The following is a 27,352-nucleotide window of genomic DNA, read 5'->3' as shown; positions in this document are numbered from 1 at the left end:
TAAGGTGCATGAACGTAGTGTAAATAAAAGAATGCGTGGTGCGACAATCATAAAATTTCACATTTTATTAGACATATAATCTGTCAAGGCGTCACGGAATGAATCATGGTTGGACAGGCATGCGATGGTATCCGGGAGAGAATTCCAAAACCTGACGGCACGAGGAAGGGCAGAGTATTGGAATGCTTGAGTAGAACCTTAAATGCGGGCATAGCTGAAATGATTATAAAGCCTGTGTGATTTATCATCTAAATCTTTCTGACCCTGCAATGTAATTCTGGATGGCATCGACAACCTTCCTGTCGCTGTGCCCAAGGGTAGAGGCCCCAATGATAGTAAATTTGGAACATTTAATACTAATCTAAGAAGGCGGAACAGTGTTTCTAAGGTTCTTTTTCGAAATTCAGAATATCTTTGACAGACGAATGAGAAAATGATCTAATGTTTCATGTTGTCCACAATAGGGACAGTTCGGTGAGGGAACCAGACCAGCTCTGTGTAGGTAAAAATAAAAAAATGGAATTATGTAGCGTAGTCTAGTGATTGCGACTTCAAGTGATCGCGTTTGACAGAGTTTGCTATTCCAGTAATGCGACAAGTGCTGAAAATCTGAGGAGTTTGTTAAAGAAGGGGCGTGAAATTCACGCAGCGTCAGTTTTCTCCGAAATCTAGCCCCTATGATGAAAGCTGAAACCGGTACGATTTGAATTACCCCGCCATTCAGGGACGCTTTCGCCAACGAATCTGCCATTTCGTTTAGAAATAGGCCCTTATGCCCTGGTACCCACACCAATCTAATCAAAGCTAAGTGAGGGGGCACTAACGATCTGAAAGTTCGCAAAACCGGGGAATTATCGGAAACTGTGAATGAGGAGCACAGAGATAAAGAATCCGTCACGACCACTGTGGTGTCACGTCACGACCAACGTGTTCATGTATTGAGTTTACGGAGGGCTAGAACGACACCTAAAAATTCCGATAGAAAGATAGGCACGAAGTCTGGGAGGTGAAGAGAGAACGACCAATCAAGAATAGGAGAAAATATTGCAATTCCACACTTTTCTTTATTTAGGGAAGCGTCACTGGCAATAACTCTCAATCGGAACACGCAAAAAGTAATCATTTAAGATTGAGCTTAGCATGCGGTAAGATAATGCCTTTGTATTTTTAGGAAAATTACATTATACTGAATTTTAATAGGAATTGGTGTTGTAAACAACGGGACTCACATCACGAATTTGTATGTTTAATTGAACTAGGACAGTTTTAATAAATCTAATTTGCGGTGTGTGGAATCGCGGCCAGTACAAGCCGAAAAACAAGTCCGGCTGGGAGATAAAAACTGTTTGTGAACTCCTTATAGGGGCTTCATATAGTCTTAAATATGATGGACATCCACCAGCACCCGACGGAACCGTCTTCTTTGTCGTCTGCCCCAGGCAGAATGTCTCTCTCGTAGCATTATATATCGTCTAATACAGTGCATAGTGATGTCAGTAGCTCAGAATAGACCTTTATCGATAGCATATCTAGATATTAAAGGAGCCTACGACAACGTAGACAGGGAATTGTTATGGGATATTCTCAAACACGAAGGCATAGATGACGATTTCCTGGAGCTGCTGAGGGACATATATAGAGACAACCGAGTACAAATTGTATGAGAAGACCTAAAATGTAATTAAGTGGTTGAAATTTAGCGAGGCCTGACGCTAGGATGTTTCCATTATTGTTCACGCTTTATGTTAAGGGCATATAAATACAACTAGAAAACAGCGAATGGTGCAGCAGAAGGTCCCCGAACTGATATATGCGGACGATATAGTGCTGGCTAGAGGACAAAACAAGAGATTTACAGACAGTTGTAAATATGTGTATCAACGCAGCGACAAATCTAGGCCTTAAGTTTAGCACGGAGAATTCGAGAATCATGATCTTTAATGAAAAGGCGAGTAATAACGTGCTGTCACGTCAACAGCAGTCATACCCATAGTCAAGCAATATAAGTACCTCTGCCTATACATTAACGAAGAAAAGACTTACTCAAGCAACCACCAAGATAATCTGAAAATAAAGGGGAAGCGGATTGCAGCAATAATGAAACATAGAGCGCTTATCTGGAAAGGGGTAATGGTGCCAGCGTTAACGTTCGCAAATGCCATACTATGTTTAAAATTGGATATTTTGTCGGGATTGCAATTTCGGTAGGCATGTTGGCATTGAGAGCCCACGGTAAAACCACAAATGAGGCAGTGCAGGGTGTCATGGGTTGGGCCTCTTTTGAAGTCATCATCATCATCAGCCTATATTTATGTCCACTGCAGCCCGAAGGCCTCTCCCTGCGATCTCCAATTACCCCCGTCTTGCGCTAGCTGATTCCAATATGCGCCTGCGAATTTCCTAACTTCATCACTCCACCTAGTTTTCTGCCGTCCTAGACTGCGCTTCCCTTCTCTTGGTATCCATTCTGTAACCCTAATGGTCAACCGGTCATCCATCCTACGCATTACATGGCCTGCCCAGCTCCATTTCTTCCGCCTAATGCCAACTAGAATATCGGCTATCCCAGTTTGTTCTCTGATCCACACCGCTCTCTTCCTGTCTCTTAACGTTACTCCTAAGATTTTTCGTTCCATCGCTCTTTGTGCAGTCCTCAACTTGTTCTCGAGCTTCTTTGTTAACCTCCAAGTTTCTGCCCCATATGTAATGCCCATATGCCCCGGTAGAATGCAATGATTGTACACTTTTCTTTTCAACGACAGTGGTCCCAGTGAGGACTTGGTGATCCCCGCCGTATGCATTCCAGGCCAATTTTATTCTTCTATAAATTTCTTTCTCGTGATCAGGGTCCCCTGCGAGTAATTGACCTAGGTAAACTTACTCCTTTGCAGACTCTAGAGGCTGACTGGTGATCCTGAATTCTTGTTCCCTTGCCAGGCTATTGAACATTATCTTTGTTTTCTGCATATTAATCTTCAATTCCACTTTTACACTTTCTCGGTTAAGGTCCTCAATCATTTGCTGTAATCCGTCCACATTGTTGCTGAACAGGACAATGTCATCTGCAAACCGAAGGTTGCTAAGATATTCATCGTTGATCCTCACTCCTAAGCCTTCCCAGTCTGAGAGCTTGAATACTTCTAAGCATGCAGTGAACAGCATTGGGGAGATTGCGTCTCCTTGCCTCACCCCTTTCTTGATAGATAACTTTCTACTTTTCTTGTGGAGAACCAATATAGCTGTGAACTATTTGTCGATATTTCCCAAGATATTCACGTATACCTCCTGTACTCCTTGGTTACATAATGCCTCTATGACTGCTGGTATCTCTACTCAATCAAATGCTTTTTCATATTCTATGAAAGCCATATAGAGAGGTTGATTGTACTCTGAAGATTTCTCTATTACCTTATTGATGACATGGATATGATCCATCATAGAATATCCCTTCCTGAAGCCAGCCTGTTCTCTTGGTTGGCTGAAGTCAAGTGTTGCCCTGATTCTATTTGAAATTAGCTTGGTGAATATTTTATACTATACTGAAAGCAAGCTGATGGGTCTATAATTCTTCAATTCTTTAACGTCTCCCTTCTTATGGATGAGTATAATGTCGGCGTTCTTCCAGCTTTCTGGTACACTTGAAGTCGTGAGGCATGGCGTATAAAGGGCCGCAAGCTTTTCAAGTATGATATCTCCTCCATCCTTGATTAAATCGACTGTTGTTCCATCTTCTCCATCAGCTTTTCCCCTGTTCATGTCTTTCAATGCCCTTCTAACGGCATCGCTAGTTATAGAAGGAGCCTCTGTATCCGGTTCATCGCTATTCCGAATGAATGTAGCTTGGCTGCTCTGGGAACTGTACAGGTCAGTATAGAATTCTTCCGCTGCTTTTACTATGTCGTCAAAATTGCCGATGATATTACCCTGCTTATCTTTAGGTGCATACATTTTGCCATGTCGTATGCCTAGTTTTCTTCTCCCTGATTTCATGCTGTGTCCATATTTTACTGTTTCCTCAATCTTTTCCACGTTATAATTTCGGATGTCCCTTACTTTCTTCTTGTTGATCAGTTTCGACAGTTCAGCGAATTCTATCCGACCTCTCGAGTTTGACACTTTCATGTTTTGCCATTTCTTTATTAGGTCCTTTGTTCCTTAGGAGGGTTTACCTACTGGTTGCCTTGGTGCCTTACCTCCCACTTCAATTCCTGTTTCTGACATCAACCTAGTTACGGTTTCATTCATTACCTCTATGTTGTCTTTACCTCCCTGTTCTAAAGCTGCATATTTGTTTGCGAGCACCAGCCTGAATTGGTCGGCTTTTACTCTTACTGCGTCTAGGTTGGCCTGTTTCTTCATGACGAACTTTATTCTTTCTCTCGTCAAATTGAGAGAAATCCTAGACCTCACTAACCTATGATCACTGCACTTTACCCTACCTAACACTTCTACATCCTGCACTATGCTGGGATCGGCAGAGAGTATGAAACCTATTTCATTCCTTGTTTCTCCAGTAGGGCTTTTCCTGATCCACTTCCTGTTGCTGCGCTTCCTGAAGAAGGTATTCATTATTCGGAGCTTATTCCTTTCCGCGAATTCTACCAACATCTCTCCTCTAGTGTTCCTAGAATCGATGCCATAGTTGCCAATTGCTTGCTCGCCAGCCTGCTTTTTCCCCCACTTTTGCATTGAAGTCGCCCATGACTACAGTATACTGAGTTTGCACCTTTCTCATTGCTAATTCATCATCTTCATAAAGTTCCTCTTTTTCTTCATTATCGTGAATGGAGGTTGGGGCGTAGGCTTGTACAACCTTCATTCTATACCTCCTACTCAGCTTTATTACGACGACTGCTACCCTCTCATTGATGCTGTAGAATTCATCAATGTAGCCCGCTATGTCCTTATGGACTAGAAATCCTACTCCGAATTCTCTCCTATCTGGAAGATCTCTGTAGCAGAGGACGTGGCCGTTAGTCAGCACAGTATAAGCCTCACCAGTTCTTCTCACCTCACTAAGGCCAATAATATCCCCGGCAATATCCCAGGCGCCGTGTCCACAAACGTGGACACCAACTTTGCATTCGCGTAGTTCCAAACACAGATTGGAAAATGGGATTTGAAAAGCGCGGGCGAATGCGCGGCAAAACGGCCAGTTCAAGCTTCTACGGCGCGAGCCGTAAGTAGCTCTTGGTTTTTATTTGTTTTCCTAGTACTAACGCTATTAAAAACCCCAAAAGCTATTTATTTGTAAAAGGCAATGTTTTGTGATTGTCAAATACTATCTTTTCTTGGAGTACCAAGTGTAAGAGTGCCGCATGCAACTACCGAAAGGGCGTGTCCGCGTTTGTGGACAGGGCACCTCAAAGCCGCCTTTCCGAGCGAACGGCCTTGTATAGCAAAATATGCCCCTTGGCCAAAATAATCAAAACCTCTTATTTTTTTCATGCATTTCTAAGCATGCGGTAGAAAGATGAAAGGTCTATGAACAGATTGTCGACGAACTTTTCGCGAAAATTAAAAATGGCAACGCATCCGATGCAGGGGAGGTATTCTGTAAGAGTCCACCTAGTGGACTGTTACGTCTGCTGCTGAAGTGCTGATTGACTGTGGCGCCTGCCCCCTGCGGACGCCGAGCTCAGCTCAGCCAATCAGAAGTTCAACAGCAGACGAAATGAACAAGTCTACTAGCTTACGTACTGGACTCTTACAGAATACCTCCGCAGATCTCTCGGATGATGAATGCAGGTAGCAAGACTTGGCGCATACGGTGGCCCGTGAGGATGATTTCACATTTTCTGTGTTTTGCACTGAGCAACAGCTGGTTAGAGTACCCCAGGAAGGCAAGTGCTGAGAAGCTCCTACAGAGAAACACCTTGTACATGATGGCGTTCCAAGCACACATTGTGAGCAGCCTGATCAGTTGCGACATAAGTGCTCCGAAAAAGTGCGGTAGGCCAAGCAATGACAGCTCTAAACCCGTTGTCAAGAAGGCCACATCGCAGTAACTTCCAACCGCTGCCATTAGGTATGACAGGTACCGATCGCTGCACGTGCGCACACCAAATGCACAGCGTTTCCGCCTTGCGGGATGCGCAGCGAAGAAACGAATTTTCTGCTGAAAATATCACGTGTTCTTGTGCCTGTCGGCTCAGAATCATTGCTTTCATGTTTAGCACACAAACTAGATTGCAAATGTTTAGAAAATCAAGGAAGAATCACTGGAAATATGTTTTGCCCCACTTACCTAGCTAAGCGAGCAGTGCAACATTTTTTCCGAGTTAAGGCGCCATGTCCACAAATGTGGACACCACGGAGAACAATGAAAAAATAAAATTTGCTTCCTGTAGTGAAGAGGAATGAGCGGCGCTGCAGCCACATCGCCAGTCGTCCGGGAGGCGCGAGCTCGAGATTGCCTGAGCTGCTCTGGTTGAGACACGCTGCCTGCTGTTCTCTTGTCCTGTATTTATATTAGATTCTGGTGGAGGTGCTGCGGTTTTCCCCCAACCTGGAATTACGCACCCGAACTCTGCTGTCCGCCATGCCCGAACGACCCCAGCCCGACATCCCCACCGGTCACTCCAGCCATCGTATGTGTCGGTGCCCAGTGTCAGCGGGATCCTGACATCTTCAGCGGCACCGATGAGAAAGACGTTGAAGATTGGCTTGAATCGTATGAACGCGCCAGCAACACCAACAAACGGGATGATCCCTTCAAGCTAGCCAACGCGATATTCTATTTATCGGGCGTCGCCAAGCTCTGGTTCAAAAACCACGAAGCCGATCTCCGCACGTGGGCTAGCTTCAAAACCAGCATCACAGACGTTTTCTGCCGCCCTGGCGTGCGCAAACTTCGCGCTGAACAACGCCTACGAAGCCGATCCCAGCAAACTGGTGAAACGTTCACCAGATACACAGAGGACATCGCCGACCTCTGCCGGCGTGTCAGCCCGACGATGGCGGAGGCGGACAAGGTACGCCACATCATGAAGGGCATTTCCGACGATGCCTTTCATAAGCTGCTATCTAAAAACCCAGGCACTGTTTCTCAGGTCATTGAGCTTTGCCAGTGTTTCGACGAGCTCGGCAGACAGCGTCTTCTCACGCGGCGCCCACCTGTGTCCGACGAAACCCTCGCGAGCATGACCGCGGCTCCTGAGATGGACTCCCTGCTTGGCCAGATAAAGGAGTTCGTCCGTGCTGAGGTCGCTCGTCAGCTTTCGCTGCTGTCCTCAACCACGCCACCACCCTCGCCTTTGCCGGCCAACCTTCGCCAGGTCATCCACGAGCAAGTTTGCGCAGCTCTCCCTTCTGCCCGCGAGTGGTGCCGACTCCCGTTGCTTTTCCCGAGGTGACTGCACCTCTCAGCTACGCCGAGGCTCACGCGCGGCCACCACCTCAGGCCTTTGCGCCATGCCCATCAGCCGTGCCACTGTGTCCAGCTCCTCAGTTCGTTCAGCCGCGGTACCCACACAGCAGTGGACAATGGCGCACTCCTGACAACCGGCCAATATGTTTTGCGTGTGGTCTACATGGCCATATTGCACGATTTTGCCGTCGCCGTGCACCATCCTACCGCCGCAGCTTCGACACCGAACCATACGTTTCCCCATACCCGGCATCCTCCGCGTCTCAGAACCCTGGCCCGATGTCTTCCTACTCCGACCACCGCCCTCTTGTTGACCGCCGTTCGCCATCGCCTCGACGCCGCTCGCTTTCGCCGATTCGTCGTCGTCCTTCTACGCCTGAACGGGAAGACTAATTGCCGCAGTTCCAGAGGCAAGAACTGCGTCACCCACGAACAGACCAAGGCCTCTCCCTCCTCCGACTAATGTTATTGATGTATATGTGGACGGCGTCGCGGCACTCGCTCTCGTTGACACTGGTGCCGCAGTTTCAGTTATTAGTGCCCATCTTTGCCGTTCGCTCAGAAAGGTTACGACGCCCCTGTCAAATGTATCACTTCGTACTGCAAGCGCCGACCGCATCACACCTGCAGCTGCGTGTTCTGCTCGCGTTGTGATCAACGGCCTCCTCTACATCGTCAAATTTTTGGTGCTGTGTTCTTGTTCCCACGATCTTATGTTGGGCTGGGACTTCCTTTCCGCTAATAAGGCCCTCATCGACTGTTCTCGTGCTGCAGTGGAATTTCAAACGCTGTGTAATGCCCCACTCCTTGACGCTCGTGAACCTGAAGATAAAGTATTTGTTGCCGAAGACGTTACAATTCCACCGCGCTCATCTGCCCTTGCCATGGTGTCATGCAACATTGTTGATGGTGCCAGTGCCCTTTTCACGCCATCTGCAATTTTCGCTCGTCGCAAATGTTCCGCGCTGCCTTTCGCTCTTTTGGACGTTCATGCCGGTGTCAGCAGACTGCTCGTCGCCAACCGATTGTCCTGTCCTCTCACTTTGCTTCGTGGGGAGTGCGTTGGCCGCGTCCAGTGTGTCGACCCTGCTGCCATCATTTACATGCCAACTGGTTCCATCACCACTCATGAGGTCGCCGGAGTCACCTGTAACCCCGCGCAGGAGCCGACTTCGCCCGATGTTTTACATGGCTCCATCGCCGACACGTTGAGTGTTTCCCAACGCAACCAGCTTCTACGCCTTCTCGACAAGTTCCGTTCGTCTTTATACTGCCAGCATGTTCCCTTGGGCCGCACGTCAACTGTTTGTCATCGCATCGACATGGGTACCAGTGCGCCACTTCGACAAAGACCATACCGTGTATCCGCGACAGAGCGCCGTGTTATCGATGATCAAGTAGCTGACATGCTCACGCGCGGCGTCATTCAGCCTTCCGATAGCCCCTGGGCACCTCCCGTTGTTCTTGTTAAGAAGAAGGATGGATCGATTTGATTCTGTGTCGATTACCGTCGTCTTAAGAAAATAACTCGTAAAGATGTCTACCCTCTTCCGAGAATTGACGATGCCCTTGGCTGTCTCCAAGGCGCGGAGTTCTTCTCTTCTATAGACTTACGCAGCGGCTATTGTCAAGTCCCCATGGCACCCGAAGACCATCCTAAAACGGCCTTTGTAACACCAGAGGGCCTATATGAGTTTCGTGTTATGCCTTTCGGGCTTTGCAACGCCCCCGCAACATTTGAACGTATGATGTACAACCTTTTGCGTGGTCTCAAGTGAAAAACGTACCTGTGCTACTTGGATGATGTGGTTATTTTTTCGCCCCACTTTCACCCATCTTTGTAGGCTGGAGGAAGTGTTACGGTGCCTAACTTCGGCCGGCCTTCAGCTCAACCTGAAGAAATGCCACTTTGACGCAAGTCAGCTCACCTTCCTTGGCCATGTAGTGTCTAAAGACGGTATTCTTCCTGACGCCGCCAAGCTCCGTGCAGTTGCTCATTTTCCGGAACCTTCGTCCGTAAGAGAACTTCGCAGCTTCCTTGGCCTGTGTTCTTACTTTCGCCGCTTCATTCTGAATTTTGCGTCCATCACCGCTCCCTTGAATCAGCTTCTACGGAGCGACTTGAACTATTACACCTGGTCGCCCGCTTGTGACGATGCCTTCCAAGATTTGCGTCGTCTACTGACCTCGCCGCCTATACTGCGTCACTTCGATCCGACAGCTCGGACCAAAGTACACACCGACGCCAGCGGTGTCGGACTCGGCGCTCTGCTCGCGCAGCGCAAATCTGGATTCGACGAGTACGTCGTTGCATACGCAAGCCGCACCCTCACCAAAGCCGAGAAGAATTATTCCCTTACGGAGAATTATTCCGTTACGTCATCTTTTAATGGCTCTTTTATTGAAGCATGGAGAGCCGAAAATGATAAGATAATTTTTTGTAATGCCAGATTTATATCGCACCTAAAGGGGATAATATCCCAGGCGGTACCTGATAATTCTTCAAATAGCCCTGCTAAACTAACCTCACTCTATAGGGGGCACGTGTTAAACGTTACCAGGGGTGCTCTGCAGGATGCGCCGAGTTTGGCGAAACTCGGGATCTTCCCGAGCTCTGGCGACGCCCCAAGATGAAAGAACTAATGTTAACAACAGAAAGTTTGTCCGTCGGCACGCCTCCAGTTTCATTGGTTCATCTAGATTCACTCTAGATGGCTATCATCGCTTGGGCGTTGCCATATGGGCGGTCGACAATCTGGGGCTCACGTGATCATACTGTCGGTGCATGGTCGTGCCTTCTTTCACTTGTTTGTCGTTCCACCGCGTGCATTAGAAGCACAAGCAAGTTATAAAATAAAAGCAGTTAGTACAATAATATTAGTCACATTAATGTGGGTTGTAAACATTTTAAAGTTTACAAAATGTACACTGAATGCGTATTAGACTAATTTGTAATTTAATACGTTTCGCATTATACCACTAGGGGACGCTCGCCCCCTTTTTTCCCTCTTGATTGGATTGGCGCGGCTTGCTACGTGCTTGTGCTCCCATTTCCGAGCACAGATTGGTGTGCGCATGGTTTTCACACTTGTCTTCCAACAGATCGCTCGTTGCTCGCGCTAAAGTAAGGCTGCGAGACGAAGTGAGCGTCGGCTAGCACAGAAGTGGTTTGCCGCGCGCTTAACGTGTAAGCACGCAGTAATGACGGAAATCAATGGGTCAGAAAACTACGCTGTATTTTCGTTTATTTTCTGATGCACCCTCATACTGGCTAGCGCTGTGTGGTGGCTTCAAACAACCACAAGAAGTAGTCTTTATACTGGGTAGCCCGAGCGATCCGTGGTTTCTAACAAACGCAAGAGAGGGTCTTTGCAGCGCGCGTGGCCGTTGACTGCCACCACATTAATCCCAGGTGGGACTCCAGCGTCGGTGCAGTTACCCTGTGCCACCGCTGATGAGGTAGCGCTTCACTTTTTGATAATAACTTTCTATTTTTTTTTTGCGTGTGAACGCCCGTGATGGGGTCCACAAAGTTCACGCTGTGGTTGAATATCTCCCAATGCAGATTGAGGCATAGCCCCGTTAGCATCCACTAAATTTGGGATATATTTGTATGCGGCTGATTCGTCACTATGAATATGGTCCCCGGTTGAACATTCGCTGCAATAATGGCACCTAGCTTCGCCGCGTTTCGTCGGTCGACCTTGAAAAGTCGCAGCACCCCTCTGGTCGCCCAGAGGATGCCGAAGACCCATGGGCCACCATTTTTAACACCTCCGTAATTTTGGCGGCTCGGTGAAACGTTGTCGCCCGACATTAGGCGGCCTCGATTGTACTTTTGCTCGCCGCGAAGAAGGCACTCGTCAATTTGCGCTATCTTCCCGGGGCCACCGAGTGAAGGTCGCGCCAGCAGCTCGTCTCTTGCGACCTCACGGGGGTAGTTCCTCCAGTCGGCGATGACATGCTCCGATAGAGGAAACAAGTCGCCGGTCATCTCCTTCAACAGTCACATGTATGCGGTTTTGCTCACGCAGTACGTGAGCCAAATAATTTGCCGCCCGGAGAGGCGGTCGTTCGGACGGCCGAGGCAGACCGTGTTGGCGAAGTAACTTTCTTCGCCTGTCTTCCCGTGCAGTGCAGCCGTATAGAGTGTAAGTGCGAAAGCTGCTTTCAGCGCCTGTTGCACCGGAAGGCAGCCCGGCGTTTATCTGAGTATTCATAATGTGGCCACTTTGCCATCGCAGATCGGTTGGTCCGGGTTGAACTCGACGTGCTCGCAGGTGCCCCAGTACTCCGTTGACGACGCCGTAACTCGCCTGAAGCTGGGGCGCGGTGGACGAGCAAGCAGCGCTTGAAACAGGAGAGAGCCGAAGCGATCGCACGAACTTTTCCTCCGCAGCCTAGTCACACCACTCTGTGCTCGGAAAGCATAATTTGTCCGCCAACCCGCCACGGCCTTCGCCTAACTCGTCACACAGCCAGCGCACTGACGTTTTGGAAAGGCAAAAATGACGCGAAACTCCATGTCGGTCATGTAGGTGAACGGGTCCAGACGGTCATATTGACCGTCTACTACCGCTGGATGCGATGGCGCAGGCTGCTGCTGCCGCCGCCATGTTCACGAGTTCAACTCGAGGGGGGTTTCGCGATGTACGAGTTTGGCACGAGTTCGCCTGTCAATCAAAACCCTATAGGTCACGCCCCGCGCGAAGGATGTAACTCAAGGTAAATATACCTGGTAGCGAAGCTTCCATGGAAGCCCATACGTTCAAAACATGGTTGCTTACCGGCGGTTCATGGGGCTTAGCGCCATCTGTGTGAGGAGGGAACACTTCCGGCGGAAGAAAAAATAATTTGACGTCATATCCGTCAAAAACCGAAGCGACGTCATTTTGTTCTCATAGGCGCGAAATCTGTTTTCAGAGGCCTGCCATTAGAGCTGTATATTCAAATGCCCCGCCGTTCGACTTCATGGGCGTTCCGAATTTTCAGCGCGAAACGCGATGCCGGAAAAGATCAGCCGCACGGGTGTCGAAATCGCGTCGCTGCACAGAACAGACTTTCTTTGGAGGCCGACGAACACTTTGGGCGTAGATTGCGTAGAGTGCTCGTCCTTTCGTCGGACGCCAAGCCCGTCGGCCAGCGCTTCTGCACGAAACAACTAAAGTAAACAAGTATCTGACGGTCGCAACTCACTACTTTTGACTGCACAGGTTAAAAAACAATAAAACTACCCGCGTCACCTAATTCAGACAAACGTCGCCATGCTACACAACACAACATGTGAGGGGGGCGTATTGTAACAGGTGAACTTTACGAGCGCGCCTTTCCACGCACTCCAAGAGTTGCATGGCATTGCGAGTGATAGCGGCGTCAACGCCCGCCGCTATCGTTAGGCGCTCTCACGGTGGGCCCTGAAAAAACGTATATATTGATAATGATCTAGTAAAATACAGTTGTATCTTTTCTCGGCATGGATACATAAAATGAATTAGGAATTTTATTTTCGTTGAATGAATCTAACTGCGTCTCGCTTTAATTTAAAAACGCTTTTTTTGTTTCCCAGTGTTTATTCCCTCCAAACATAGTCGCGCTTCAATCGCTGCTCCCATAACCACCCTTGCTGATGTCGGTGACAATTGGTTCTGAACCGCTTTTCGCCCGAAGCTTCGCGACCTATGTGGATCGACCTTGTGTAACTCTTGTGCGCGCCCACCACCGTTCAGAAACGCCCAACCTATTTCTCGGCAACAGCGACGTGGTGCGGAACTGAGAGGCATTAACAATCTTGACAGGCGAAATAAAACACGCACAACGCACTGTCATCGGTGATCCACTGAGCACCACTATAAAAAAAAGCGTCGCCTTTCGCTGGCTTCTGCATATATCTTCTTGGGCTTTGATAGCCGCACAACACGGTTCATTGCCTGCATTGTGGCGACGTAGCGCACAGCAAATAATTATTCGCACGTCACTGTAGCTGCTTGCAAGGCGTCGATGCGCCGCGGTGGACGACGATCCTGATCAGTGCGTAGTGTTTTCCAAGGACAACGTATCGCAGCTGTCATTTGAGATGGATGCTCTGTCATCAGTGATGTATCGGAGCCGCAGTGTCACAAACACGGTCAGCGGTCAGCGCAAACACACCCAGTGCGATAGAATTTCTTCATCACAACCACGGCACACTAAGCAATTGCAACACCTTCCTGCGTTTGAAGTCTAATTTCCTAACTGCACACAAGAGCCCTCACCCACCAAAATGCGATTGCTGCGCTGTCGTTACGATATCCATCTGCGCACTCTAAGCCAAAAATGGAGAAAATGAGAGTAACTGCAGTTTTTAGTCCTCAGGACTAACATTTAGTCCCCAGAGGGACCAACTGGAACAAGATGGCTGACATGTCGAAAATCGAAGGACTAAGTGTTTAGTCTCCGGTTTGAAAGGGAGCAACGGAAGGACGAACGGCAACGCTTGCTCTCGTCATGCAACCGTTGCTCTCCTACAGAACGCCGCATGCATGCATACTGCCTCCTGCATTTGCACGCGCTCACATGTCTATTCACGAGCCAGATTTTCTTGCGGGTTGGCGTAGGGGGACTACGTTTTGCAAATAGATACGCATGCACACAAATGATGTAAATGCAAAACATGCAAATGTAAATGCAAGCAAAACACCAAAGCGTCAGCGGCTGAAGCTGCAGTCGAGTCCGTGCATTAACGAACAACCTGCAACAAAAATAGCCTGAGAACATCGCAATAAAATGCGAAGCTACGCGGCACCCCGTACAACGTCGCGACAAACAGCAGATAGCGAGAACCATCGAAGACCATAGCTGGTCTTCGATCTTCACATAGCGGAAGGGCTTTGATTTTTTTTTAGGGGAGGGGGGGTGCGGGGGGAGGCTAATAATACAGATTATTAGTCTATCATATCGAGCACAATTTACAGGCAAATCGCAGTGTTACATAGTTTGCCAAAAATGTTGATTTAAAAGCAATGCTGAGGTTTATGCGAAAACCACGATTGAGGCACACTGCAGAGATCGTTTCGACAATTTCTGAGCCTACAGCTGATGTTAACGATAGCCGGAAGTTATCTAAAACGAAGTGATGGCGCAGGCAGTCAATATCATTCAACTCACGCCCCAGCGACGGCTTTCAAAGGATAACGTAACCCGATCTCTAAGGCCATGTTTTTGCTGGCTGCAGACCACGGAAGCAATGCAAAAAAAGAAAATACGTCATAGAATTTATTTCTACGATAAACTATAGCGTAAAATGTGGACTGTTCGGTGGCTTGTTTTACCTCGCAACATATATACGTAGCTGGGCGTAACACGGCACAATACATGAGTTTACTGGTGAATATTGTTGGCATCACGGAGGCCACAACAACCTCACAAGTATGCAGGTGGCGCTGTTGTTTTTCCCCAGTCTTTAAGATGGCGGTTGGTCTGTGCGAGCTGCAACCGCGCTGCTTACGATATATTTTCTCTATCGTGTGTTTTTGTGTTTGCTGTAATGAAACGGGACGTAGTTAGCGTGCACAAAAGTGCCAGAAGATACCTCGTGTCTCGCTGCGAACTCGCCGTATGCGTGGCGCGCCAGGCAAATGTGGACCAACGATTTTTATGTCGTGGCCTTTGTCTGGTTGTCGTGGAAAGTTGGGTGGACGTCGAAAAAAAATAATGCGTATTGTTAGCGTGCCTCAGCTCGTCCACTACGCAGTGACATCTATGATGGGAGTAATGTCGTCTACGCAGCACCGGCAACTTGGAGAGCGTCGTACCATTGAAAAGGTAAGCAGTCGTGCTTGCTAAGTACACGTGTGTTGTGCGTGCTCCTCGCGTGTGCATAGCGTACCTTGCGAACGTAGGAAATTGAACTTCTGCGACAACAGTGAAACCTGTGCTTGTGCATGCTGCGCGCTGTTTGTCAGAATTTATTTGGGCAAATTTATTGCTTTGATGCGAAATTGAATATCCTGATAAGCGTTTTCTCCCGATGAGAAAAATTACGTTCGAAAATAATCGTGTTCACCTGTACGTGCGCTTCCGCTTTTCTGCTGAAGTTGCATAATAACGACTGATCTGTCTCATCACCGATTATTACGGCAATTACGTTTTTTCGCTTATAAACTCTTCGACGTTGTAAATAATCTATGCTTACCAGGTTTTCGGTTTACGAGCAGTTTGAGGAGAAAACGAGAATGTAAGCAGTCATAGTTTGCTACTAGTACAGCTTTCTTTTCAAAACAAGGGGTGTTGCCATAACTATGACGTAACTAAACATGGCAGGGGAAAGTTGTTTAAACTGAGTCATGAAAGCAAACTCTAGTATGTAAACAAACATTTCTTGTATGTGCTGCTGCGTGCGTGTTCAAAATTTTACTTTGATGAAGGGGTCCCTATTATCATGACATTCTTCAGTGACTCGACCTTGTGCTCCGTTGCCACCCTGCACTTGTCCAGACATGTTTTTATGTGCACCTTACATGTGTTCACAATATGACAGTTTTATTGTGCCAATCAATGCTATAAGTTAACACACTACTCATTTTGCAGTGGTGAGACCGTGACCCTATAGCAGTGTCAACATAATGGCAGGGAAATGCAGGGATCCCGCAGCCATGGCTACAGCAGGACAGGGTGTAATCTGGATGTCATGTCAGGTATGTATGAAGTGTACGTGTACCAGAAACTACGATCTTAGTATGATTTGTGTATAAGCTTATCGACATATTACTCAACTCAGCTTACTAAATAGGCTAAATAGTTATGCAATGTTATTCAACTTGCTGCTTATTTGTGTTCATAACATTATGCACACATTATTGTGTTCTATATAAAACTATACCTAACATGTCCTGATGTTTAGCATGTTTTTCTCGCTTCAATCACTTGGCTGCAAGTTCACTTATTTTTGTTTTGCACACAGTATATTACTCTCCTTACTTTCGTTTTATTGTTTTGAAACTGTTCTTTATGCTGTAGCTTTTATTTCTGTATTTTTTCTCTGTTTATGCTACACACATGTGCAGTTTTTGTGCATGTTAGAATTCGAACTGTAGTGTGCCAAATATGTCACAGGTCTAAGTGTGCAGCGTGCTTACCTTTGCTTACCATTGTTACTTTAGCATTGCTATTTACAATAATTTCTGTCTTGTCCTCAGATTAACTGCCACTGGCAAATACACATATGATGAGCTTAAATTTCTTGAAATGAAATGTGAAGGTGTAGCCTTGCGACAGCTGAAGTATGGCAGCAATGTCGAAGCTAACTTGCGCCAACTATTACTACAGTATGCCAACAGATACCCATCCCTGTATTTGTGCATTTTCTGAGAACCAGCCGTGTCCACTAGGTGAAATTTGTAGCGTCCTTTTGAGTTTGCCGGTCAGTTCATGTAACTTTTCAAGACAAAATTTACACTGTGAGAGAAGGCAGACCATTACTAATGGGGCTGGCGCACACGTCTTTTTATTTATGCAGTGTGCCTCACCGATTTCATGTGTCAATTTTCCACTGCAGGTGAAAAATAGGTGACGATCGTGTAATCTGGCCAGAAGTCCTATTGCTGGAATGCACGGCCAAGACGGATGAGCATACTGGCCTTTTCAGCCAAATATGGTTAATATCTTAAGTACATACTTAGGCATTGGCCAGTCTGTACTATGTGCATTTGGCCACATGTGAAATGAGTACAATACACAGCCTCGGACAAACACTGGACAAATTTAGTGGTACCTTTAACCAAAGAAGCCTCGCTTGCTCGCCTGCTCGCCTTTCACAGTTCACTTACGGACTGTCGTGCATATCCTGTCTACATTATTTCTTTCTGGTTATATATGTGCATAGCAATCCACAAGCGAATTGAGAAAGACATCCAGGCAAGGGAGGCTTGCTTAGTTAAAGATACCACAAAACTTGTCTTTCATCCATCAGGGGTTGTGTGGTCTATTCCTTTGATCATGTGTATATTTGGTCAGATTTACATGGGGCAGACTGGCCGGTGCCTCAACATGTGCCTGGGAGAGCACCAACATAGGTGTGACATAGTGGACGTAGGCATGACATAGTGGACTTGAAATGCATGAGAACTATGCCGGTAGCTCATGCAAATATTCTATAACGGCTGGCACTTAAATTTCTCAGGGTTGCATTGGGTTGCCCGTACACCGGCACTCCTATGCTTGTTTCCACGCCAAGTGATCAGATAGAAGATTTTCCAATTGCTGTTAGCAATCCACAGACACTGCTGCTCTTTGTCGAGTGGAAACCAATACAGCCAAAGTAGTTCACAACACGGATGATGAATTTTTGGAACAAAGTGCAGCTGTCCGCAATCGCCAGTAAATGTATCTTGACTTATAGCTATTGTGGCACTGACTATGTGGAATGTCCTGTGTTTGTGCTTTTGCTGTTTTCATTGCCATAATTAATTCTCTCTGTTTTTGTTGGAGTTTGTTCTGTTGGTTCTGGAAGGCAACTTGGAAGCTCTGTTTATGTTGGTACTACTAACAGCATCTTGTACCCTTTGACATCTGTTTTGGCTAGCACAAATGAGTCGACTTAAATTCACAAAGCTCTCTATGTGCAAGCCTTCATAACAGCACTTCTTGACTGGCCAGCACCCTGGTTTCTGCATCCTGTTTCATGGGTGGACCGACCCCCCTGGTTGACCAATCACCACTTTTACAAATTCTTGCTTGCGAACGCTTTCTGAATCTGCTCTCGGGTTCCTTGTGCACCGCCTTACTGTTTCAAACATTGAAGTGTTATGCTATTACAAAAATTAGCAGCATCAGAAATGTTTGTATTCTTGTTGTGTGGCCTCTTTCCCAGCTCCTCGGCCATCAAAATTGCTCGTCTCCCGAAGCGACCGTCATACTGAATGTGCTGCGTTGCCATAATGCCGCGAATGAACTGAGTCGAACCACAAAAGGTTATAGGGTATTACAGCACCGTAACCAGTCACAAGCACAGTGAAAACAGCGCCGATTCCAACCAAAAACAAGTTAGCACTTCGGTCGACCTGTCCATGGATTGGATCGAGCCGTAAGGTTACAGGTTGCCAACGTAATGCAAGAAATCGTGGGATTTAGTAGATTTGTTTTAAATGGTCAATTTTGATGTTATTCGAATGAACACAAGGGTCATGGTTCAAGCAACGAAAATTGTGAAAAAAGTACACTTGTGTTACAATCGAATAAATACCACAATTTTTGAATAATTTAATCTACCTTCCTTGCAAGCAGTGCAGGTTCGTGCCGTGGCAGTCAGGCAGTCTGTACCTGTTTTTTGGGGAAGACATCGTCACTGCCTATATTCTTAGTTTTTTTTTATTATACGATGCCCCGATTATAGAGCGGTTTTGTGTGGTCCCCTCAAAGCCTTATAATCGGGGTTCCACTGTAATTGCAATGTAAATTGTCTTTCAGTGCCTGTGTGTTCATGTATAAGGTCTTGCAGTCGGGGTGTAGGGTGTTCATGCATAATTTGTGAAAGCTTTTCGTTTCAGACCTGAAGCCTACAGCTTCAGATTGTGCGCTTGACTGTCAAGCCTTGTGAAGGAGAGGATGGAGGCTTTTATTTCCCCTTACGTAAGATTATATGTAACTTGCATGCTGATAATAGACCTGTTGCATGGACCACTCATCTACAGCGTGCCTCATAATCATGTGTTGGCTTTGACACTTACAACCCTATCATTTATTTTTGCAGCACCCAGATGCGTCGCATCATATGCCTACGGTGAAATACGAGGGAACTAGCCTGCTGCAAGCAAGAGCCCTCCATGTACAGCTCGAATCGATCAAGATTGACGAAGATGACCTTGCCTCTGGCCTTTCCATGCAGATTGCCCTTTACTGGATATTCGACATTGTTTTTGCACCAAAGGCACAAAGAACATTTGACCATGCCACATGGTCGGTGTTAACAGTGGTGTGTGGCCAACTCCACTTGTGCGCCTGTCACACACGTTGCTACTGTAAAAAAATAAAAATAAAGTGTTCTATTTATATTTTCTCCATATTTTATGTTACAAGCACCCAAGCAGCTCTTGTTCTGTGTCTGAAAAACATGTTCGAGATAAAAAAAAAATCCCAGCCCAAGCAGCTCTGATCATGTCTTGGGCCTCTGAAGAGCATGTTCGAGACAAAAAATTAACCCTATAAGGAGTAACACCAATACGGAGTACTAAACAGTTCATCCCCTGGGGAGTAACTGCAAGGACCAACATTTAGTCCTCGGGGAGCAGCTGGTGGGACTAACATTTAATCTCTGGGGAGCAACTGGGGAGACTAACTTTTGGTCCCTCCAGTTACTCCCTGGAGGATGAAATGTTAATCTCCAAGGGAGTAACTGCTAGGGGACTAACAGTTCATCCCCTTGCCGTTGGTCCCTAAAGGGAGTAATGGTTGTGGCAACGCAGTTAGTCCCTCAAAGGACTAACCCCTATACCCCCGTTAGTCTCTTTTGGCTTAGAGTGCGGTCGCTGTTAGCTCACCAGCAGAGGCAATCGGCAAGCACACTAGAGTGAACAACGCATTCAAATTCTGCGTACATGCGCACGGAGGCACCTTCACTGGGCAAGCTTGGACAAGCGATGATTTGTGTCGCTGGACAGCACGCTCTTCTTCGAAATGCATAGCGGACACTTCACGCACGCAAATGAACTGGTGCGCTGCGTCACTACGGACCCTACAATACCGCACAGCAATTGCAGCGACAGCCGTGGCCCCCGTCTCTATGACTAGAGTGTCGTTTCAGTTGGTAAAGCGGCGGCCTTAATAGCCGCCTCAGTGAAAGCACCTGCGCTGAACAGCCATGCCGCAGCGCTGCGTTGCCGTTCCCCTAATAGACAAGGAATGGAGAGATCATTGTCATGATTAACTTTATGCGTCATTATCGCATCGATTTTATCAAGAATAGCACTGCAGCACCCCTGGTGACTGCTCACCGTATGAACTCCCTCGTGCGTGCGAAACTCTAGAATGTATCAGGTTGCAAGCTTTCGCCTCACTGTCGCCACTCGCGACAAAAAAATGCAAAATTTAATAATTCACTCGGTGTCCGTTTGTCATCACAAATTTAAAGCATTCAAAACGAAAAACCGATACTTTAAGAAATAAAATGTTTGTTATTTTATTTGTTGCATTTCAATGTATTCGACTGAGGGAAAGTGCAGGTGCAAGAATGCACCGCATGTGCCCTGTTCGCATTCGACGGAGGATAGAAAGATAATGCTCGAAAGAGCAGGCACGCCCATGACGCGCCCGAGAAAGGCGTGGCAAACGGCTCACGGCAAGTGTGCAGATAGACAGCGGGACAGTCAGGGTATTGCTAAATAGCGATAATGCGTTGATAACAATACGCGGCGCTAGCGCGCTTTGTTGCGCAGTCCACTGTGCTTGAAGCGCGGAAGCACTGTGCTGCGCAGGGTGCGCTCATGTTTTCATACGCGGCTTTATCTCGACATTTCTTTTTGCCTGCCGTTATTGCACGTTCCGTGCTATCTCCGTTCACTGACTGCCATCGAGCAAACTCGGATAAAACTCGTGCGAACGAGAAACTCTGCGCATCCTGCATAGCACCCCAGGTTCAGTTTTCATTGGCGGCCTGTCTGGACCCGGCGATTTTTAGCACCCTCTGTGCCGCGTAGCAGGTCTGACCGCCGCTTTGGTCAGGTGCTCCGCAGCCGCTGGGGACTGAGGGCCATGGGTAAATTGTTGGAGCGATTATGGAGGTAGTGGCCGAATACTGCACCAGGGAGGCCTATTCCTGTTCTGGTGAGGGAGTGACTTTGTTGAAGCTTAGTGGGCCTTCCTAATTTGGTGGCACCTTGACTAGTATAGCCCCACTAGCTCTCGGCGAAATATATATATATATATATATATATATATATATATATATTGTGAGACGTCGACCGATGCGATGCCTTTATTTCCGAGCAGCCGCCCGAGACAGAGACGAAGCACCGCACGAGACAAAAGATGATGATGAGTTGTATATACAGATGACGACGACGATATGCCCAAAATGCGCTCACACTAACTTCCCCTTTTCAGGAAAGCGGTGAGCAGTGCCCGCAAACTAGAAAGGGTACGTACGGCGCATGTAGGGTTTCAGGCGAGGTACGTGAACGATTTCCGTAATGCGGCGGCGGCGATCAGTAGCTGAGCTGACAGGAGTGACGCGGTAGGTAACGGCCGAAGTTCTTTGCAAAATGGTGTAGGGGCCGGGATATCTGTGGAGAAATTTTTCACAGAGCCCCGGTGCGCGAACAGGTGTCCACAAAAGAACTTCGTCGCCTGGGCGGAACGAAGCAACGCGACGCGTCACATGATAGCGAATTTTCCTTTTGTCCTGAATGGTAGCGGTGTTGGCGAGGGCAATTTCACGGCAGCGGGAGATGCGAGCAGCAAATACTTCCGGAAGGGGCGCGGATGGAGCAGCAGGTGCGAAAAGGAGTGTAGTGTCCAAGACGAAAGACGGTGCACGACCGTACACAAGCAAAAAGGACTGTAATTGGTTGTACGTTGGACAGCAGTTTTATGCGCAAACGTCACGAAAGGTAGGATGGTTTGCCAGTTGGTGTGATCGGGTCCAACGTACATTGACATCATGTCGGACAAAGTTCAATGAAAACGCTCTGTAAGACCATTTGTTTGTGGATGGTACACTGATGTGGTCTTATGGGTGGTGTCAGAGGCCTGGAGGACTTCACGAAGGACATGCGATAGGATTGTCTTGCCACGGTCAATCAGGAGGACATGAAGTGCGCCGTGGCGCAAAACGATACTGTGCACGAAAAACTCGGCCACTTCGGAGGCAGTACTAGAGCGAAGAGCAGCAGCTGTCTCAGCCTATCGCGTTAGATGATCGACTGCGGTAACGATCCAGCGGTGACCAGCAGGCGTGAGGGGGAGGGGTGCGTACAAGTCTATGCCCACAATTTCGAAGGGGGTGGACGGGCATGGTAGAGGCTGCAGAGGACCGGCTGAAAGGGATGTCGAGCGTTTTCTGTGGTGGCATGACGCACAAGATCCAACGTATTTGGCGACAGAGGTGGAAAGGCCCGGCCAGAAACAACGCGTTTTGATGCGGTCGTAGGTCTTATGAAAGCCCAAGTGGCCAGCCGTCGCGCCGTCGTGAAATCCTTCTAATACTTGGAGCCGAAGTGAGCGAGATATGACTGGTACCCATCGGTTACCGGAAGGATGGTAGATTGATCGAAATAACTCTCCACCTTGAAGCTTAAAACGCGAAAGTTGTCGTCTTAAGCGACAGTTGGGGGGTCTTGCCAAGCCAGTAAGTCGGTCGATCAGCGTACGGCAGTATGGGTCAGTACGTTGGAGTGAGACGAGGTGAGACTATATATATATATATATATATATATATATATATATTAGCCGGTGTCAGGCGCACTCCATACCTGAAAATGTAGTGGACTGGAGGGAGGGTCGGACTTACAACTTCCGCTTACTCTACTAAAAAAAACGAGCAGAACATTGCACGTCTACGTATACAACACCATAATCCTCCTACTTAACTGCAGGATGACCCCAAATAAATGGTCATTTAAATATCATGCGCCTTAAACGCCACGATCTGTCTGTTCGTATTAACATATCATCCGTTATTAACGCATAAATGAATATACAAATTACACGTTAAAGACTACAAGAAGATTCGCGCTTATTTATAAGTACTTCCACGCCCTAAATGAAACTCAAATGCTGCCGTCATCTAAATACACGTGCGAGACACGCACAGCCTTAGACATACCCTTACATAATACGTAGAAGAGAAATCTGTAGAGTATACCGTTACTAAAAGCGATCCGCGCAGCCCGTTTCTAAGGCGCACGTGTGTGCGTGTGTGCGGGAACAACCATCCGGCAATTTCTAAAATCACCTGAAGTAGACTGCAGAATAACCAGTATCTAACCTGATACAGCGTTATTTTTAGAACTCGCGAAATCTGAAAAGAAAGTCTTAGTTAACGGGGGACGTCCACGCTAACTATCTACATATCTCTGCGAAAAAAAACCACTGACGCTATCCTTTCTCGAGCGTTCAGCTGTCACGTTTTCCTGAAAGCAAACATCAAATTAACTCGAAAATTTATCTGCCTCTACCCCGAACAGAAGAGACCAACACTGTCCTCTGCCTAACAGTCTGCGAAAGAATGCAGAAATAAAGATGGATAATACAAGTTTTGTTTACGGTTTCACGACGGAGGCCTACATAATGTGTGAGATTTGCCTGTAGTCGGTCAATAAGTGTTTTTAGAAGTAGTCTTATATCATTTTAGCTCTTATGCTGCGACGTACCAGTCATGTTTTCTTTGCAACGGACCCTTTTACGTGTGTTTGCGACACACAAGTCCTTCATCAGCTTTTTTTTTTTCAGATATCCCAGCAGTCAATAATTCGCGGAAAGCTTGTTTGCAACAAGGTTCTAAAAATCTTAAGAGGTTATTCATGCTGTTTTAATGGCTATTAGTGACCTTATATTTAAAACTTCTTTGTTCTGGATAGTCAGCTGTCTTTGCTGGACTTTTCAATGCAGGAATGGTACTTAATTATATAGAAACGAATATTCCTACTGTAAATGCGGTTATTATATTATATTATATTGTGTTTTCAATACTCGCTATCGGTATTCGATTTGTATTTAAAAAGTCAGATTTGCCAACCTGCACGTATTGTATATACCAATATAGCTGTCATTCGTACGATATGCAGTCGCCTCGCGGACCGCGGATACACACCACGGAAAATGCCATAATTTTGTCCTTTTCATTGCCGCCAATACTTCGGTATCACACAGCGCGTAAAAATTACGTCATTGCGCACGTGACCATGACTGAACGTTGTCGTAATTTCGTCACCGCCTACCCATCGCATTGTCTTCGTACCCATCGCAGCAATTTTTTTCGAAAGACGTTTTCCCTTTTCTGCCGGCTTTTCTTTCACGCAAGACTGTATCGTTGCTTTATAACATCAGGAAGGGGGCGATGGTAGTTACATAAAAGCTTCCTGGCTGTTTGGCTAGCTACAATGAATGCTGTTACTTCTGATTGCACTATTTTATCGTTTATTAAGCACCTGTTGCCATAAACTCTATATGCCATCAATTCTCGCGTGGTGCCGTGCAACTCGGAAGTTGCTCTTAATACCTGGCGGTGCGCATTACCAAGTTTCGAAATGACGGCTGTTGTAGGCAGTCCGCTTCCGGGGTTCACGACTGTCGAGCCATAACGGGAAGAAAACCCTCAAAATTATTTACATTTTATAGTGATCCTAACTGGCTCACTATTGTAATCAGCGCAGTGGTTCTGCGTACTATACCTGACTAAATAGTGCTAGCGCTGTTCAGCCAGGATGACTTACTATATCCTTGCTAACCTTTCAACGGCTAAATAGAAATTTTGCAGTGCAGGTAGGTAAATGTGTTATAACACAATTACCTATGTATTTTTCTCTTTTTTCCTCTTCCTGAATCTGGTGGTGTAGCGGTCGTTTCACATTACGGCAAAGAAATGCCGAAGTCTGCCTGTGTTGTAGTGCAGAGTTGAATCCTCAATGAGAAAACAACATTGAACTTTTATCAACAGGGTGGTAGGCTGGTGTTCATGGAGCACGTGGCCCAGCCCAAGGGAAGCGTGGGCAGGATATTGCAGAACGTGCTGACCCCCCTGTGGTGTATCATCTGCTGCGGCTGCTGCCTGAACCGAGACTCGGGAGACGTCATCAAGAAGGCCGGCTTCGCCGAGGTGCACTTGAACGAGACAAACGTCGACATGCCCGTCATCTTGACACGACATGTGTACGGTTACGCTGTGGCCTAGAAGCGGCCCACGGCGGCCTATGACGTCCAAAGACTGTGCGTTTCATTGCTGCAGTATTACATGGCAGTCTTTGCCATTCGCGGCGTTTTTCTTTTTTTTTTCGGTGCATAATTTAGATATTAAAGCTCTGGAATTTTACCGCCCCATTCAAAACACAATAACTAACCTCTTTATCGTTAATGTACGAGAAATGTAGCTCTGGTTCTCTTATTTATTTGAAATCTGTTTGCGAAGCCTTGCGTCAGGTAAACGCTTTTTTTTCTTTTTTTTTTTTTACGGAGGCTATCATAGCTGAGTGCACACAGTGCTGCAATAATCATCTTTTTTTTCTTTTGTCGTCTTATCTTCTTTGGGCTCGTCGCACTATTTTTTTAATGAATAAATCCAAACTTATGCATCAATCGCATACATTGCATTATAAGCCGTCGGTAACGGTAGTGAACGACAAGGTGGGCCGAGATTCTCGATTTTGTTATCACAATCATGTGACGCAAACTTGTCAGTAGCTATATATAACTTACGCGGGGCTGTTAAACATTGTCGCAGGCAGCGCCTCCATTATGCATGTTAAATAACATGTGCGCGACATACCACATAAATTCTGTTGCCATATATACTCTCGCAGAAAGTGCCTGTCATTTGTAGCACATTTTTATTTTAGAGCAAAAGCTCTACTGCGCCATGTCTCGCAAGGTCATTCATCGCGTCGCAATGAGCTTGAGCCGCCGGACCGCGAGCAGCCGGAGCGCAAGTGTGGCAGGTGTGACGTCACGCCACGTGATCCGGTGCGGAGAGGCGTCGCAGCTGCGCTCGCTCGGAGCCTCGCCGCTGCGGTACCACGCGACTTGGCGAGGGTTTAATGGCTGCTTCGCCGGCGCTTGGTCGCTCAGTCTCGCCATGTATAGCGCGCCGGCTGGACCGTATGTGCGTGCACTTCAGCGCAAGCGACAGGAAGACTCCAGTCATCCAGTAGATATAGCTAGACGGCAGGCTGCGAAATCTCATTAAAAGGAAAGTTGGTTGCTGAAACACCGGAGCAAAGGGGGGCCAGATTATCACGTTATAGAGAAGCTTACCGAGCGCGGAAGCCTGCAATAATGAAACACTGTTTGCATAGTCTTTGCAAAACCAAGCCAAACAGACCGTTCGCTCGTGATAACCAGGTTTACAAGCGTTAAACCTTAGCTATTTTTTAAATTTTTGTCGGGCCAGCTGAAAGTGCATCAGCGCCGTGTAAGAGGGGGAATGCCAGTACTGAAAGGTCGTTCTCTTTATTGCGATAGCAATTATATGGACACTCCAAAGCGGATTTCTGCCGTCGGAGTCGCCGCCGCCGTCATCGTCGCCGTAGCCGTGAGGTCGTGAGGTTCCGTGTGACGTCAACGGCGATGATATCGTCGCCTCGCGCCGTATGCTGTATGTGAAATTCGCTCCCCGTGAAAGCGCGCGGCCCTCGCGCGCTTTCACGGGGAGCGAATTCGCAAGGCGGAGTGCAAACGCGCGTTCTGCGCCGCGCTCCCTGAAGGGCTGCAGAATTAAGCGTCTCTTTCTTCCTTTACAGTCACCATATATATAGAGCAAACGCGACTCCTAGGGACCCGCCCGACCCTCTCCAGGAATAACTAATACAACATATAATTTTCAATAAATGATTTATTCATTCATGCATCAATTCCGTCGCGCGAAAGGCCGTGGTGGGACAGGAGGGAGGGGAGGCAACGTTTATCTGCGGCACCAAATGCCTATTTATATAAAAGCGTTGCGAGGCGACGTGGTAAAGACTTCCGACGCTCCTCGACGAGTGTCTGATACGTCGCGTCTCGACAATAAATAACTACATGGTGACTGTAGAAAATAGAACGTTTATTGCGTGCTCCGCAGTCGTATATATAGGGGTTGATGACGTACACATATCGTGCTCTAGGTTGCCAGCCACAGACGCATCATCTTCCCCCTACAGATGAGGCCGACAGGGGCTCTGCATTAGCGAGTAGACCTTCGGAGTTGAGTCTCTGGGCCAGGGACTTGATCCGCCGGCATACTTTATTTTCTAGACTCTGAGGAGGCCTCGTGTCTTTGCATATCAAGACCTGACGGTCCTGGCATCGTGTTGGAGTTTGTCT

At 47.2% G+C, this 27,352-nt stretch overlaps 1 protein-coding gene across 2 annotated transcripts in view; it reads left to right on the top strand.

Moving 5' to 3' along the window:
• LOC119461793 (putative methyltransferase-like protein 7A) overlaps positions 1-26,498 on the top strand; it is a 57,613-nt gene extending 31,115 nt beyond the window's left edge. The window contains exon 2 of one of the 2 annotated variants that reach the window (XM_049672206.1): positions 24,996-26,498. In XM_049672206.1, the coding sequence (XP_049528163.1) occupies positions 24,996-25,229 (234 nt within the window). In that variant the 3' untranslated portion in view covers positions 25,230-26,498. The remainder of the gene's footprint in view (positions 1-24,995) is intronic. The other variant, XM_037723175.2, reaches the window with a different exon arrangement.
• The last annotated feature ends 854 nt before the right edge of the window (positions 26,499-27,352 follow it).

This window comes from Dermacentor silvarum, chromosome 8, assembly GCF_013339745.2.
Source record: "Dermacentor silvarum isolate Dsil-2018 chromosome 8, BIME_Dsil_1.4, whole genome shotgun sequence".
NCBI classification, from domain to species: Eukaryota; Metazoa; Arthropoda; class Arachnida; order Ixodida; family Ixodidae; genus Dermacentor; species Dermacentor silvarum.
The sequence above is the reverse complement of the archived record's forward strand: the minus strand, read 5'-3'. Positions and strand labels throughout refer to the sequence as shown.